At 39.3% G+C, this 16,559-nt stretch overlaps 1 protein-coding gene across 1 annotated transcript in view; it reads right to left on the bottom strand.

The window, feature by feature from the left end:
- TTC27 (tetratricopeptide repeat domain 27) overlaps positions 1-16,559 on the bottom strand; it is a 233,296-nt gene that overhangs the window by 23,126 nt on the left and 193,611 nt on the right. Inside the window, exon 19 of the mRNA XM_079109989.1 lies at positions 7,564-7,664. Within this exon, the coding sequence (XP_078966115.1) occupies positions 7,564-7,664 (101 nt within the window). The remainder of the gene's footprint in view (positions 1-7,563; positions 7,665-16,559) is intronic.

Raw genomic sequence — 16,559 nt, forward strand, 5'->3', positions numbered from 1 at the left:
GAAAGCAATTATATCAGAAAACTTCATGAAAAGTCAAAAGATGAATGTTCCAAGTCCTAACCTGCCCACAATTCAAAGTGCTTATGTGAAAGACTGAATCTGAGCATATTAATCTTATCTTTAAGATTATGAAACTCTTCTTCCACCCCTCAAAAAAGCAGGTCTGCTGCATGCATGCTGAACAGAAGGCTGGGGCCAGGAGGACCAAGGAGGCCTCACCTTTTCATTCTCGTCAGGCCTGTCACTCTGCCCGTTTCCGCACACTTGGGCATACAGCCTCCAGATTTCTCCATCATTGGTAACTCTTGAAGTTACTCTGCCAAACAACTCCTGCAGCTTCCCTTTGAGGCTGGTGGCGACACCTCCACTGCGATCGGTCATCCCATCAACCACTGCCCTGACCAGAATTTTAAGGACCTTAAAAAAATGCACAGAAGAAACTGGTGAGCGAGAAACCATAAAACAGCAACAAAAATATGAAGAGCTACCATCACCCATCATCAAAGACAATGGCAGTGAATAACTACATGAAGCCACCTAGGATATCACTGGTACATTTTTTAAACATAAAAGTCAAGCCATCCTGAACCACTCTCCAGCATCCCATCCTGACTTCCTCTCTGGCTGTCCCTTCTCAGGCTCTTTGGTGGGTTCTTATCTCTTTTCATACCTGTGTTATCGATTCTGCTCTGACTGTGTCCCTGCAGCTTCAGCCAGGCTCCTCTCCAGAGCTCCATGGCTGTCACCTCAGTGCCTACTGGGCAGGTCTGTTGACATCTCGCAGCCCTGTCCCTCCTCTAGATCTTCAAGCTTGTATCAATAGTTTTCAGAGTCAGGAACCTGCAGCATCAACTTAGATTCTCTTTTCTCCATTTTGCCACATCTAACTGATTTGATTCAACATTCCCTACGACTCCTAAACTCTCCTTAGTTTAGGTCTCTTTAATTTCCCCCTGGACTACTATGACAACATTCTAACTCTATTTAAAGTGTCCTGGGGCTGGCGTTGTGGCTCAGTGGTAGAGTGCTTGCCTAGCATGTGTGAGGCATTGGGTTTGGTTCTCAGTACCACATAAAAAATAAAATAAAGGCATTGTGTCCATCTACAAATAAAAATATTTTAAAAATAATAAAGGGATCCTGGTTCTTCCTCATTATTGAATGATAAATTGCTACTGTTTGCATTAGGTGCTCAGAAAATATCTGTTTTCCTGTTAACCACCCCATGCCAACTCACCATTTAGCAGCCTCTTGGCTATCGTGCTCTTGGTTAGTCTTTACACTTTTGATCCCAGTGTTCTGAATGCTGATGGATGGGCTGAGCCTCACGCAGATTATGGTGTTATGAGAAGGCACAGCTGTCATGTTTACATCAGGCTGTGGATCTCAGGGCAGCCTCCATGGGGCATAGAAAGTGCATCTTTAATCTTTCACTCTGATGGGGGACAGCGAAGACACCCGGACCCATCTAAAGAGTGAGTGTGAGGAGAGTACTCTGCTCGGTGCCCTCCATGAACTGCCAGCACTGGTATCACCTGGGAGCTTGTCAGAGATTCAGAATTCTAGGGGAAGATGCTACCCATCCAGGACCAAGATCCTATACTTCTAACAAGTTCCCAGATGATGCTGATGCTGACGGCCTGCAGACCACACTTGGAGGAGCAAAGTCCCAAGAGATAGTTGCCTACATCTTCCTTCTTACCCTGAACTTCAGGGAGAGGACTATATTTCCTTATCTTTTATCACCAATGTCTACCATAGTGCCTGGCACAAAACACTGAATAAATACTTGCACCTGAAAGGCTGAGGAATACATCTCTTTCAGAAAGTGTCACTAAGAGAAATGCAATCAGACGTCCTGCTCTGTCTCCTCAGAGAACATTCTGATCCATGCATGACATGTGGACGAGGGATTGAGGCTCCTCTAGTATAAACGTAATTGCTTTTAGGAATATAAGCTAAGACTCATGGTCCTCGTTACATACAGCAATAAAAGTGGACAGAAGAACATTCAGTTGTGCTTTTTTTTCTTGTTTGAACAAAGTACATCATCTCTACCTGTAAATTCAAATTGCAATTCCACATGTGTAGTTTTAAGTCTAAAAGTAATGAAATTCATGATAAGCCCATTTGTGCAGAAGAAACAATATGAATGTGTACTACTTGTTTCAAGTAATCATTCTTTTTTTTCTTTTTTTCCAGTGCTGAGGTTTGAACACAGGGGCCTTGCACCTGCTAGGCAGGCACTCTCCAACTGAGCTACATCCGCAGCCCTCTTTCACAAGCATTTCATGGACTAAGATGCTTTAAAAAGGATGAACTATCAAAATAGCTATATGTACAAATGAAGTGCACTGAATTAGTGAACTACTTCGCTACTTCTGGGATCTCACAGTTGATCCAATACCCATCCCCTTACTTTCTCCTACTTCAGGAGACGATGGTAGAGAGAGAGCTTTTGCTTTCCTGACAGTGAAAATGGAAAACTGCAGTGCTGGCATTTGAGAGGGAAAAAGTTGTTGTTGTTGTTGGTGGTGGTGGTGGCGGTGTTGGGAATGTGAGTGTGTACAAGGAACTGTGGAGAGGTAAAGTCTGCTGGAGGGGAGGGGAGGGGAGGGAGGGATGACCAATTTGTTTTCACACTGTCCATCTGCATGTTTAAGAGCCAGTTCTATATCTGGACAAGAGATCACTCGTGACCATGGAGTTTATACCTAGAGACTGTGCTGGGTAAGAATAAGGCTGAGGGTGGAATTTAAGGAACACAACATTAGGAGGAGGGCAAATAAACAAAACCCACCAAGGGACTATAAAGGGGTGGCCAGAAAGGTGGGAGAAGGAGATGTCATGGAAACCAGGAAGGAGACAGTCACAAGGAAAGTTTATCTACAAAAGATCACAAGAAGATTCCATGAGACTTGGCAATAATAAGGGATAGTAACTATATCCAGAAAGAGGAGGGCAGGTGAGATCATGATTTTAGACAAGAGACTTACAAAGAAATGAAACCAAGACAATGACCATGAAAAACAATGAAAGAATAAGAAAAAAAAAAAAAAAAGACAAAATAAAACAAACACACTCAGGTACCTCCCCATAATCACAGTTATCCTATAATACTCATTTTTTTTTTTTAATTGGGGATTGAACTCAGGGGCACTCAACCACTGAGCCACATTCCCCAGCCCTATTTTGTATTTGATTTAGAGACAGAGTCTCACCGGGTTGCTTAGCACCTCGCTTTTTGCAGAGGCTGGCTTTGAACTTGCCATCCTCCTGCCTCAGCCTCCCAAGTCGCTGGGATTACTGTGTCTGGCTATAATACTCACTTTGACTATCCTTTGTACAAACATATCATGCTAACAGAGAATGCTCATTTAACTAAAAATTTTAGTGTAAATATATAGAGAAGAGAAGAAAGAAAAACAGTGGAAGTGCTGGTATAAGAGAATTAAGTTCTCATTTACTGTAAAGTCGACAGATAATGATTTGCTTAATAAAAACTGACTTTTTGGTTAATAAAACAAGCCGTGTATCATTATTAATGTGGAATACAGAAATGTGCAAATGAGACATGATATTCAAGGGGAGAAGGGGATATTCTCTGGGGAGAAGGACTGTAAGGAGTAATATATTTTGTAATAAGCCTTTTATTACTATTTACTTGTGAAACTAAATGCCCATGTTGCTTCAATAAAATAATATTTTAATTTAAAAACAGAAAATGAGCACATTCAAGATTGGCAAAGATGAAGCAAACATAATGGCATATGTGGATATCCACTTCTTACACTAACCCAAAAATTATGCCCCTAGTGGGGGCCACCCTTGGTGTGTGCAGGTGGTGACAAGGGGACTGGGTGAGCATTTAGGGAGTGCTGGTGATGTTTAAGTCATGCTCTGGTGCTGGATACACAGGTACGTCTTCTTCATGAAAAGTTATATGTTTAAGATCTATATACAGTTCTGTTTGTACATTATATTTCAATAAAAAGTTAATTTAAAATTATCCTCTGCAACTAAGAACACTCCATGAACTGAAAAAAAAGTTTTAAAAAACATTAACAAAAGAAACAAATATGTAATGGGGGGGGTGGTAACCAGAAAATGAACCCATGGGTGCTTAATCATTTGACCCAGCTATCTCAATGCTCAGTTTATACCCAAAAGACTTAAAATCAGCATACTGATTTTGCAGCCACATCGATGTATTTAGCAGCTCAACTCACAATAGCTAAACTATGGAACCAACCTTGGTGCTCTTCAACAGATGAATGGATAAAGAAGTTATGGTATATACACAATGGAATATTACTCAGCTTTAAAGAAGAATGAAATTATGGCATTTGTAGCTAAATGGATGAAGCTGGAGAAGATCATGCTAAGCGAAATAAGCCAAACCCAAAGACCAAAGGCAGCATTTTGTTTCACCATCCTAGAAATACACAAGCGGTAATAAAAACGAGTCCAAATAACAGGCCTGAACTTAAAAACTCAAATGAGCTCTGCTCTTCAATTACTTTAAATACTGGTCATTCGTTTCAAAGTAATTCAATGGTTTTTCAATGAACAAACATCGTTCATTCAAACAAAAATCTGTGCATGCAAGTAAAACAATATTTTATATTCAAATTCATATAAATCATACCTTTATGCTACTTATTTGAAAATTAAGTTTCATGTAGCATCAGAGATAACAAAGATTATTAAAATTTAGTAAAAGCAAAAAAGTCCAACAAAATAAAAAACTGTGGACCCTACTGGAAAAAGGAATCACCTTGGGAGGTTTATTGCAACATACTTCAATAACACTGTTATAGCCAAAAACCCTCTTGGAATGCTTCTCTAGGAACTGCCTGCTGAGCCAATATAGGCACCCAGAAAAATCAGCTTTAGGATTTTATGGCCGTTGTGTGCGAACATACATGTTTGCATGTGTCTGTGTTTTAATCGGAAGGATAATTTATTTAGCTTGCCATATATCTTTTTTTATCAGACTTGACTGGATGATCTGTACAGCTTTTCATAACAGAATGACATAAGAACTGCCACAGCACGACCACTGGAGAAAACACCTGTTAGTAAACAACCTGAGTTCATCTTGTGTGTTTTTCAGCTAAGAATCACAGAGCTTGCAATCCTATGAATCTGCCTCACTTCTCTATGAAGTAAGGAGGAAGTGGAGACAAACTGAAGCTTAGAAACAATAAATATCTGCCACGTTGTACGAGGTCCAAATCTGCTCTTTCCCTCAGGTTTCCATCCCCAGGCTCCCTGGTCTCCAACCGACAGCCCTCATGCAACTCTTGCAGCAACCCTGTGGCAATGACAGGGGTAGAGGGTCCACTCTGTCCTGGGGAGTGTGAACTGAATCACTTGTTAGATGAGTCTATTTAAATTTCTTAGAGCTTAACAGGTTGTGTCTGTTTGTATTAATAAGTGATCTTTGTGTTAAACAGGGGAAAAAAGTTCTAGGAGTTCATTTCCATGAAGCCTCTGGTCTGGCAAGAAAAGGTCAGAGATTTGTGTAAACTAAACCGACTGCAAGGCTATTTAACAGTTATTTTCAATGCAATTTCACTTTTAAAGTGTTTTATATGCAACTCAGTTTAGCATTATGATCAATTAGGCACATGATCAATTCCCATTTATTTTATATGCAAGAAAGTGCTTCAAAGGAGGCTTAGGAGGAATTTTTCTCCCAGGAATAATTTTCTAATAATAACAAAATCTACACTGATGATTTTGGTGTTGGTGGGGGTGCTGGGGATTGACCCCAGGGAACTTACCATATCCCCAGCTCTCCTCCACCCCCTATTTTTATTTTTTATTTTTAAAAGATGTTGATAGACCTTTATTTATTTATTATTTATTAATGTGGTGCTGAGAATCGAACCCAGTGCCTCACATGGAGACAAGTGCTCTACCACTGAGCCACCAACCCCAGTCCTGTACCCACCACCCTCTTTTTTGAGACAGGGTCTCACTAAGTTGCTTATGACCTCACGGAGTTGCTGAGGTTGGCCTCAAACTTGTAATCCTCCTGTCTCAAGCCTTCCCAGTTGCCTGGATTACCAGCATGTTCCACCAAAGCTAGTCACAGATAATGTTTTGAGGTCTCATTTTCAGTAGCTGGAAATTTACAACAATATGAAGGCTGTATAGTACCTGTACAGATAATATTATTTAAGTCAAGCAGGTACAAATTTATGTAAACATAACAACTGATTTAAAAAAAAAAAAAAAAAAGGCTTTGCAGAGAGATAAGGGAACATCCTGCAGAGAGAAAGTTATGGATGAGTTAGTGATCTAATCAAAAGCAGGAAACTCAGCTTCTGATCTGGGAAGTCACCAGAATAACCCAGAATAACTTGCTTCCTTGCCTTTAAAGAGCTCTTGCAGATTTCTAAGATATAAATTTTGAAGTTGTGCTGCCAAGCTGGGAGGAAATATAGCTCAGCTAAATAGTGATGGTAAAGTGAGTACTAACTACTGAGGAAAAAATCGGGCTTTAATATAGAAAGATCAAACGATTAACAAAGATGAAACTCCGCAAAAGTTTTACAGAATTAAAAAGGTGTCCAGAAGTGCTTCCATGTGCCACAGACCTTTCCTCACAAGTAAATCAAATTAGTTTGCAACCTGAAACTAAAGGGTGAAAGCGAGTTAAGATTAGAAAAGAGAGTAACTGAATTCTATTTGAAGTTATATTTCTTTAAATTTTGCTTCCAGAGGTATGATCGAAGGCTGACTGCACAGTAGAATCACCTAGGAAATCTAAAGGATTTCCAGGCTCCATCCCAGACCTGAATCTGTAGCTGTCACAAAGTCTAAGAATCATCTTCCAAAGAGCCCCCTGGGTGATTCCTAGGCATCTCCACCCCAGCACTGGCCCACGAGGTGGAATTTGTAAGCTAATAGCATATTTCAGTTGTCAACCCACCATCTATCGTAACAATGTGTGTGTGTGTTTTTGTCAAATCCATGTACTATAAACTTAAAGTATTATCTAAATCAATTTTTATATGCATAAAATCTGTTTAAAAGGAAACATTTTATCACTATTATAATGAAAAAGGAATAATGATATTCATAGAATTGTAGGTTTGATGTGCCAGTAATGCTTTTCTAATATGCCCTGAAATAAATATATGTTTAAATCAGAAGTTTTCCCAAGTGGTACCAGAGGCATATGTTTGGGAAAAGTGATAATAAATAGAAGAGCAATGTTTAATTATAAACATTAATTTCAAAGACTCCTAAGTTCCAACCAACAATCTTATGTGTCTTACATTTAGAGAATTTGTCCACAAGCAGGCTCTTGGGTTCCTGAGACATACTAGGCCTCGGCAGGGAGGCACGAAAGAGAAATTACATATGGTGTGATCTGGCCATGGGACCAATAATATTCTCATCAACACAACCAAACACCTGGAGACTGTTATCTAAAATATAATGTGGGCTAAAAATTATCCCTGATGTAAAGGAAGACTTAAGAATAGTTAGCTGAGATTAATGACCTTTTACCATTTGACAGTTCTAATTAATTCACGTCACGCTCACCTTTGCTTTAGATAATAAGCCCCGTAAGTTGAGTCGGACTGAAGAAAGAACTTGGACAGCTTCTTGGGGACTGGATTTGTTTTTACTGCATTTTATAGCCACTGTAAGATAAAGATGGGAAAAGTACCCATTAAGATTGGCGCAATGATAATTTATAGCTACAAAAAACCAATTATTTAGTTAGAATTTATTAAAACCTGTCTTTAGAAATATTTCTACCTGGAAAATTTTTATTTAAAACATTTTTTAGTTGTAGATGGACAGAATACTTTATTTTATTTATTAATTTTTATGTAGTGCTGAGGATCAAACCCAGTGCCTCAACACGTGTTAGGCAAGTGCTCTACCACTGGAACCACAACCCCAGCCCAAAAGTAATAATGATGTGCACTTCCCTAACTCTTCCTCCCCCACTCCTCTTTCTTTTTTTGCAGTGCTGGGGAACAAATTTAGACCTAGCCTCACTGATCTATAACCTCCTGTCCCCCTCCTTTATGAAAGAAGTTTATTGCTAAGAACTTTGAAGAAAATAAGTGGGTTTTTTGTTGAGTTACAGATCACCAGGAAGAGATCCTAAGTTCATAAATACGTGTGTGTGTGTGTGTGTGTGGTGTGTGTGTGTGCGCGTACAGACTAATGAAGTTGGGCAAGAAGACAAAATCTTATTAAAAACAAGGTATCCCCAGAGGTTAAAACAGATGGGAACATATTTCAGTGTAGCTGTCCATGGTGTCAAGTCCCTAATGGGGACTCACAGGTGCTGGATGACACTACCTCAAGTGACATGCAGGGATGCAGAGCTCAAAGCTTACTGCACTTTCATACTCAGAAGTTAATACCACCCATCTGGAGGAACTGACACCAACAACCTTATGTGTCTTGCATTTAGGAAATTTGTCCACTACCAGGCTCTTGGGTTCCTGAGCCATACTTGGCAGTCGGCAGGAAAGAGAAATTACTCATCCAGATGACTCTGCCTCCAGCATTCTGGGGAACCCATTTTCCTAGAAGCTGGATTTATGAAGGGGGCATACGCTCCCTGGCAGAAGGCCCAACTATGCTTTAAAAGTACAAATGAAGAGCTCTGTACAAATATAATGCCTCTTATCTCTCCACTGATATGTTCTTGCTTTTGTTCCTTGACTAAACTCAAATAGACCAATAACCAGATCCTATTTTAAAACTACACCATATATGCAAGGATTTAAAGTCTCCTTATAACTCTAGATCACAGAGCATGGTTGAAAAATAGATTTCCTTTTCATTGCAAACTCTAATCAATTGGGTAGAAGCTGCCTGTACCTGCGAAATGTTTTGTCACCAATCAATAGTATCTTCCATGGGTCAGTCAGTAAGAGCTAGGTTTGACGTTCCTATTTCAGAAGAATGATTGGACCTTGACATTTCTCAGCTAATGGTTGAAAGGATGCATGGCAATTAGCATCTTCTGAGGGATCGGTTGTCCCAGAGATAGTTAGGAATTATATCTGTTTCTTTTAATAGAGAAAGTTGTAACTACCATGGTAGAGGTTTTGGGCTGTTTAATACTCAGTAGCTTATATCAGACACAACTGTATTTCTTTAATTCTTAATTTCATTAAGAGAAAGAAAGAGCAAAAGACAAACACATACTCCATTAGTTCCCTCTTCAATCCTATTTCCAAAGGCATTAAAGATAGAGAAAGAGCTAGGGTAAGGGAGAAGGAGAAGGAAAAAATAACCTGCTGTTTCAAAGCATCAGAAAATCCAAGACAGAAGTACCTCATGCCTGAAGACTGCAGTTAAAAGCATAAACACAGCCCTCACACCCCCCAAAAATAGCATAACTATTATTTATGTTTTAAAGTTCCATGATGACAAAGAACAAAGGAGTTTTTGCCCACCCTTTCCCAGAAACATCCCAGAAACTGTAAATGAATATCCCCAGACAATGCAAACGGGCACACAATGACAGCACTGTTACAGATGGGTCTCCAGTGCCACGGTGGGACCCGCCAGTATTACGCACACAGTGACTGAATAACAGCAACTCACAGGGAGCAAAGATTTAAAAAATGCTGTATTTCCTTTTCAAAATTGGTGGGGGTGGAGAACAGTATTGGGGAGAAAGACAAAAAAGAGAACAGAAATCCATCTCATTCTTTAAGCACTGGTGCACAAATGCAACAAACACAGGTTAAGATTTATCTTTATAATCTAAAGTATATTAGAACAAAAGGGGGCTCCACTCAATATGCTTAAAATGCAGGAGCACCACCCATAAATCCATTAAGTCCAGGAGAACTTCGGAGAATAGACACTTGTTTTTCTCACAAGTCTGTCCTGATGGAAAAATGGTGGCCATAAGTTCAAAACCAACATTAGCTGCAAAATGAAGATTTTCCCTGCATATTGCTTTCACTTGCATATTTATAATTGACAGGTTTAATACCAGCACTTGGTGATTACAGACAATCTTGGCTTTGACCTTTACAGAACCAGTAGTTCACAGAAATGTTTAGACTTGGCAAGTTTAGGTAGATAAGATAAATTCTTCCGAGTAAATCCCACCCTACTAATTATGTGCATAATACACTTTAGAGTGGGTTTCCCCAAATAGAACACTGTATCCACAAATGCCAAAGGCAAAAGGCATGAATACTCTGAGCCCAGCCACCATAAAGCCAGCAACCCCTAAAGTGTCCTTCCAATGATCTGGCAATTGCTTCAAATTCTCTATACACAATTTCAGCTGTACAGAGTTCAAGACTTTTACCTTATCTGTCAATACTTAGTGGTTCAGGAAATTGGAATTTATATCCTTTTGGTCAAGATAACCAGAGGCCATAGTAGAATTATTAACTACCAAGCCCATTTCTAAACTGTTTGAGATGTTCTGGGACTTTTTATAGGCAAGTTAAACTTATCCTTGTTCTTCATTTTTCTTTTTTTAGTTTTGAGCCCCTTATCATGTAACCACATCCTCCACTTCAGAAGAAACAGGGTGGGGTGGGAGGGTGAGAGATTAACATTTGAACCATGTGTAAAATAATGCTAAGTGTGGAAATGATTGTATTTATTCTTCCTAACAACCACGGAGAGGTATTACCCCCGACTTTACCTACAACGAAACTAAGGTTTAGAAAAGTTAAGTCATTGACCTGAAATCAATGACTAGCAAGCACACAGCAGAGTGGCCCTGGAGCTTTAGTCACCAGATTGTGAAGCTCTGCCCTTTTCACTGTGCCTTTGTGGCTCCCTATTTGCTGTCATTATTAGCAACAGGAAGAAGTTAAGCAGAGAAGTAGGAAGACTTTAGAATAGGTTCTCAGTACCTCATTCAGTTCATAACAATGGTACTTTGCTATTTCATTGGAACCAGGGCATCACACACCTATATTCAAATGTAATATAAAAATGAATTATGGGGCTGGGGTTGTGGCGCAGTAGTAGAGCACTTGCCTAGCATGTGTGAGGCACTGGGTTCAATCCTCAGCACCACATATAAATAAAATAAAAATTTAATAAAGGTCCATCAACAACTAAAAAAAATATTTTAAAAAGTGAATTACTGGGGAGATCCAAGATGGTGGACTAGAGGGAGACTGCATTCCTTGTTGCTCCGTAACTCCAGTTTCAAGCAGAGGATATCTGTTTCTTGGTGAGGCAGGTTTCGCTGCTTATCAATCCCCTGCTGTCTACCCCATTTGTCTGCTGTGATCACCTGCAGTCTGCCAGCATATCAACGCCTTTTTTGAGTGCAGATTGTTCACTGTCAGGTGCCTATCATCTGCCATTTGCCTGCTTCTCGCCTCTCCATCGCCTACCTTACACCTATCCATCACCCAACACACGAGGTTCACCTCCCGATCGTCTGACAACAGTCAGCAAACTGATTGCTGACCGCCAGTGGAGCGCCAGCTGCTTGCGGTTGCCTGGAAGTTCACTGTTACAGTACCTGCAGGTTTGGTTACACGTGGCTGCCGCCATTTTGAAACAACAGCCAGGCCCCATAGGACCCCTGGACAGACTGACTGAGCCCATCTCCAGGATCCCTCAGCCCAGCAGATCACTCCCTGCCTCTGGGGCCCTCACATTGACAGACTGCTCCGTGCCGCCAGGAACCCCAGACCGACTGACTGCGCCCTATCACTGGGACCCCAGACCAACTGATTGTACCAGGCCTCCAGGATCCCGCAACCACACCAAACCACACCCGATCTCCAAGACCCCTGCCTGACCAACTGCACCCCGTCTCCAGGACCTCCAGCTGACCACGTCCACACCCTGAGCTGCAGCTCCCCATTTGCCAACACATTTGGAAGACAGAGCGGCCATCTTGGATAATCCTGGAAGCTGTAGCTCCCATTTTTAGGTGGGGCAAATCCCATCCTGAGACGCCTGCTGGAGACTTGAAGCTCATTGTCAGGTACCTCTCATGCATCAGGCTACTGAAAACTGGGAGGTTTCATTACTATATGACTGTTACACTGTAGATTTTCTTTTTTCTCCTTATTGAAAAAGTTTAAGTTTTATTTCTTTACTTTTCTTGCTCTTTTCCTTTTGTTTACCTGTTCCCTCAGAGTCTCTTTCTCCCTTTTTTGCATGTTAACATCCAATTTCTTTGGATTACACTCTCATCCTTTCAATTATCTAGAACTTCTATACATTCTTTTCTTATCCCATTAACAGCTGCATTCTACATCCCTCTGCATCCTCTTTGTCCTCCATTAGAAACTGCAGACCTTATTGCAAATCTGTTTGTTTTACTGAAGATAATATTTGAACTCATTCTGTTTATTATGACAATATTGTTATTGTCCTGGGGCTATTTGGTCTAGGATTGCATAGTGTCTGAATTGGGCACTGCTAATATTGATCTCCCCTTAAAGAAAAGGTTTTGGAAACCTACAGGGCTACTATAAGCCTATAGGGGGAAATCTGCAATACTCCAGATCTGCACTGCTAGAGGGGAAGATACATGAACAACATGAAAAAACAAGGGAAGGAAATGATCCAAACAAATCTAGATTCTATATTAATAGAATCCAATGACAGTATGGTAGAAGAAATATCAGAAAAGGACTTCAGATTATACATGATTAAGATGATTCGCAAAGCAAAGGATGAGATAAGAGAGCAAATGCAGGCAATGAATGATAATACCAATAAGCTGAAAGAGCACCTGCAGGAAGCAAATGATCATTTCAACAAAAAGATGGAGATTCTCAAAAAAATCAAACGGAAATCCTTGAAATGAAGGAAACAATAAACCAAATAAAAAACTCAATGGAAAGCATCACCAAAAGACTAGACCACTTGGAAGACAGAACCTCAGATAATGAAGACAAAATATTTAATATTTTAATATTTAATTGAAAATAAAGTTGCCCAAGCAGAAGATGGTAAGAAATCATGAACGGAATCTCCAAGAGCTATGGGACATCATGAAAAGACCAAATTTAGGAATTATTGGGATTGAGGAAGGCACAGAGATACAAACCAAAGGAATGAACAACCTATTCAATGAATAATATCAGAAAATTTCTCCAACCTGAAGAATGAAATGGAAAATCAAATACAAGAGGCCTACAGAACACCAAATGCACAAAATCACAACAGATCCACACCAAGGCACATTATAATGAAAATGCCTAACATTCAAATAAAGATAGGATTTTGAAGGCCGCGAGGGAAAAGCATCAGATTACATATATGGGGGGAAACCAATATGGATAGCAGCAGACTTCTCAACCCAGACTCTAAAAGCTAAAAGGGCCTGGAACAACATATTTCAAGCTCTGAAAGAACATGGTTGCCAACCAAGAATCATATACCCAGCAAAACTAACTTTCAGATTTGAAGATGAAATAAAATACTTCCAAGATAAACAAAAGTTAAAAGAATTTACAGACAGAAAGCCTGCGCTACAGAATGTTCTCAACAAAATATTCCATGAGGAGGAAATGAAAAACAACAATGTAGATCAGCAAAGGGAGGAACTACCTTAGAGAAAAACCACTCAAAGGAGAAACCAAGCCAAATTAAAAACCAAAAACAAGCCCAAAGGATGGGAATACAAATCATATCTCAATAATAACCCCGAACATTAATGGCCTACACTCATCAATCAAAGACATAGACTGGCAGAATGGATTAAAAAGAAAGACCCAACAATATGCTGCCTGCAAGAGATTTATCTCATATATAAGGACATCCACAGACTAAAGGTGAAAGGATGGGAAAAAACCTACCACGCACCTGGACTCAGTAAAAAAGCGGGGGGTTTCCATCCCTATATCAGATAAAGTGGACTTCAAGCCAAAGTTAGTCAGAAGGGATAAAGAAGGACATTTCATACTGCTTAAGGGAACCATAAATCAGGAAGACATAACGATAGTAAATATTTATGCCCCAAACAATGGTGCATCCCTGTACATCAAACAAATCCTTCTCAATTTCAGGAATCACATAGACCACAACATAATAATTCTGGGTGACTTCAATGCATTGCTGTCACCACTAGATAGATCTTCCAAACAAAAACCAACCAAAGAAACCATAGAACTCAATAACACAATCAATAACCTAGACTTAATAGACTTATATAGAATATTCCATCCATCAACAAGCAGATACACTTTCTTCTCAGCAGCACATGGAACCTTCTCGAAAATAGACCATGTGTTATGCCACAAAGCAGCCCTTTGTAAATGCAAAAAAATAGAGATACTGCCTTGTGTTCTATTAGATCATAATGGACTGAGAGTAGAAATCAATGACAAAATAAAAAACAGAAATTACTCCAACACCTGGAGACTAAATAATATGCTATTGAATGAAACATGGATAACAGAAAACATCAGGGAGGAGATAAAAAATTCTTAGAGGTCAATGAGAATGACAATACAACATATTAAGATCTCTGGGACACTATGAAAGCGGTACTAAGAGGAAAATTCAATGCATGGAGTGCATTCCAGAAAAGAATGAAAAGTCAACAACTCAATGACCTAACATACAGCTCAAAGCCCTAGAAAAAGAACAGAATAACAGCAAAAATAGTAGAAGACAGGAAATAATTAAAATCAGAGCTGAAATCAATGAAATTGAAACAAAATAATTCAAAAAATTGACAAAACAAAAAGTTGGTTCTTTGAGAAAGTAAACAAAATAGACAAACTCTTAGCCACACTAACAAAGAGAACGAGAGAGAAAACTCAAATTACTAAATTTGTGATGATAAAGGAAATATCATGACAGACACCACTGAGATACATAACATAATGAGACGCTACTTCAAAAATCTGTATTCCAACAAAATAGAAACTACGAAAGACACTGACAAATTTCTAGAGACATATGCCCCTCCCAAACTGAACCAGGAGGACATACACAATTTAAACAGATCAATATCAAGCAATGAAACAGAAGAAGCCATTAAAAACCTACCATCCAAGAAAAGCCCAGGACCAGATGGATTCTCAGCTGAGTTCTACAAGACCTTCAAAGAAGAACTGATTCCAATACTTCTTCAAAGTATTCCAGGAAATAGAAAAGGAGGGTACCCTACCAAACTCATTCTATGAAGCTAATATCACCCTCATACTAAACCAGGAAAAGACACATCAAGGAAAGAAAATTTTAGACCAATATCCTTGATGAATATAGATGCGAAGATCCTTAACAAAATATTGGCAAACCTTATCCATAAACATATTAAGAAAATCGTGCATCACAATCAAGTGGGGTTCATCCCTGGAATGCAAGGATGGTTTAACATCTGTAAGTCAATAAACGTAATCCATCATGTCAATAGACTTAAGTATAAGAATCATATGGTTATTTCAATTGATGCAGAAAAAGCGTTCGACAAAATACAACACCCCTTCATGCTCAAAACACTAGAAAAAATAGGGATAGTAGGAACATACCTGAACATTGTAAAGGCTATTTATCCTAAGCCCATGGCCAACATCATTCTTAATGGAGAAAAACTGAAACCATTCCCTTTAAAAATGGGAACAAGACAGGGATGCCCTTTTTCACTACTTCTATTCAACACTGTCCTCGAAACTCTAGCCAGAGCAATTAAGCAGACTAAAGAAATTAAAGGGATACGAATAGGAAAAGAGGAACTTAAGCTGTCACTATTTGCTGATAACATGATTCTATATTTAGAGGATCCAAAAAACTCCTCCAGAAAACTTCTAGACCTCATCAACGAATTCAGCAAAATAGCAGGCTATAAAATCAACATGCATAAATCTAAAGCATTTTTATACGCAAGTGATGAAACATCTGAAAGGGAAGTGAGGAAAACGACTCCATTTCCAATAGCCTCAAAAAAAAAAAAAAAAAAAAAAAAACTTGGGAATCAATCTAACCAAAGAGATAAAAGATCTCTACAATGAAAACTGCAAAACACTGAAGAAAGAAACTGAGGGAGACCTTAGAAGATGGAAAGATCTCCCATGTTCCTGGATAGGCAGAATTAATATTGTCAAAATGGCCATGCTACCAAAAGTGCTATACAGATTCACTGCAATTCCAATTAAAATTCCAATGATGTACCTTACAGAAATAGAGCAAGCAATCATGAAATTCATCTGGAAGAATAAGAAACCCAGAATAGCTAAAGCAGTCCTTAGCAGGAAGAATGAAACAGGGAGTATCGCAATACCAGAACTTAAACTATACTACAAAGCAATAGTAACAAAAATGGCATGGTATTGGCACCAAAATAGACAGGTAGATCAATGGTACAGAATAGAGGACATGGACACAAACCCAAATAAATACAATTTTCTCATACTACACAAAGGTGCCAAAAATATGCAATGGAGAAAAGACAACCTCTTCAACAAATGGTGCTGGGAAAACTGGAAATCCATATGCAACAGAAGGAATTTAAACCCCTATCTCTCACCTTGCACGAAAATCAACTCACAATGGATCAAGGACCTTGAAATCAGACCAGAGACCCTGCATCTTATAGAAGAAAAAGTAGGTCCATA

This window comes from Sciurus vulgaris (assembly GCF_902686455.1).
Source record: "Sciurus vulgaris genome assembly, chromosome: 14".
Taxonomy (NCBI): Eukaryota; Metazoa; Chordata; class Mammalia; order Rodentia; family Sciuridae; genus Sciurus; species Sciurus vulgaris.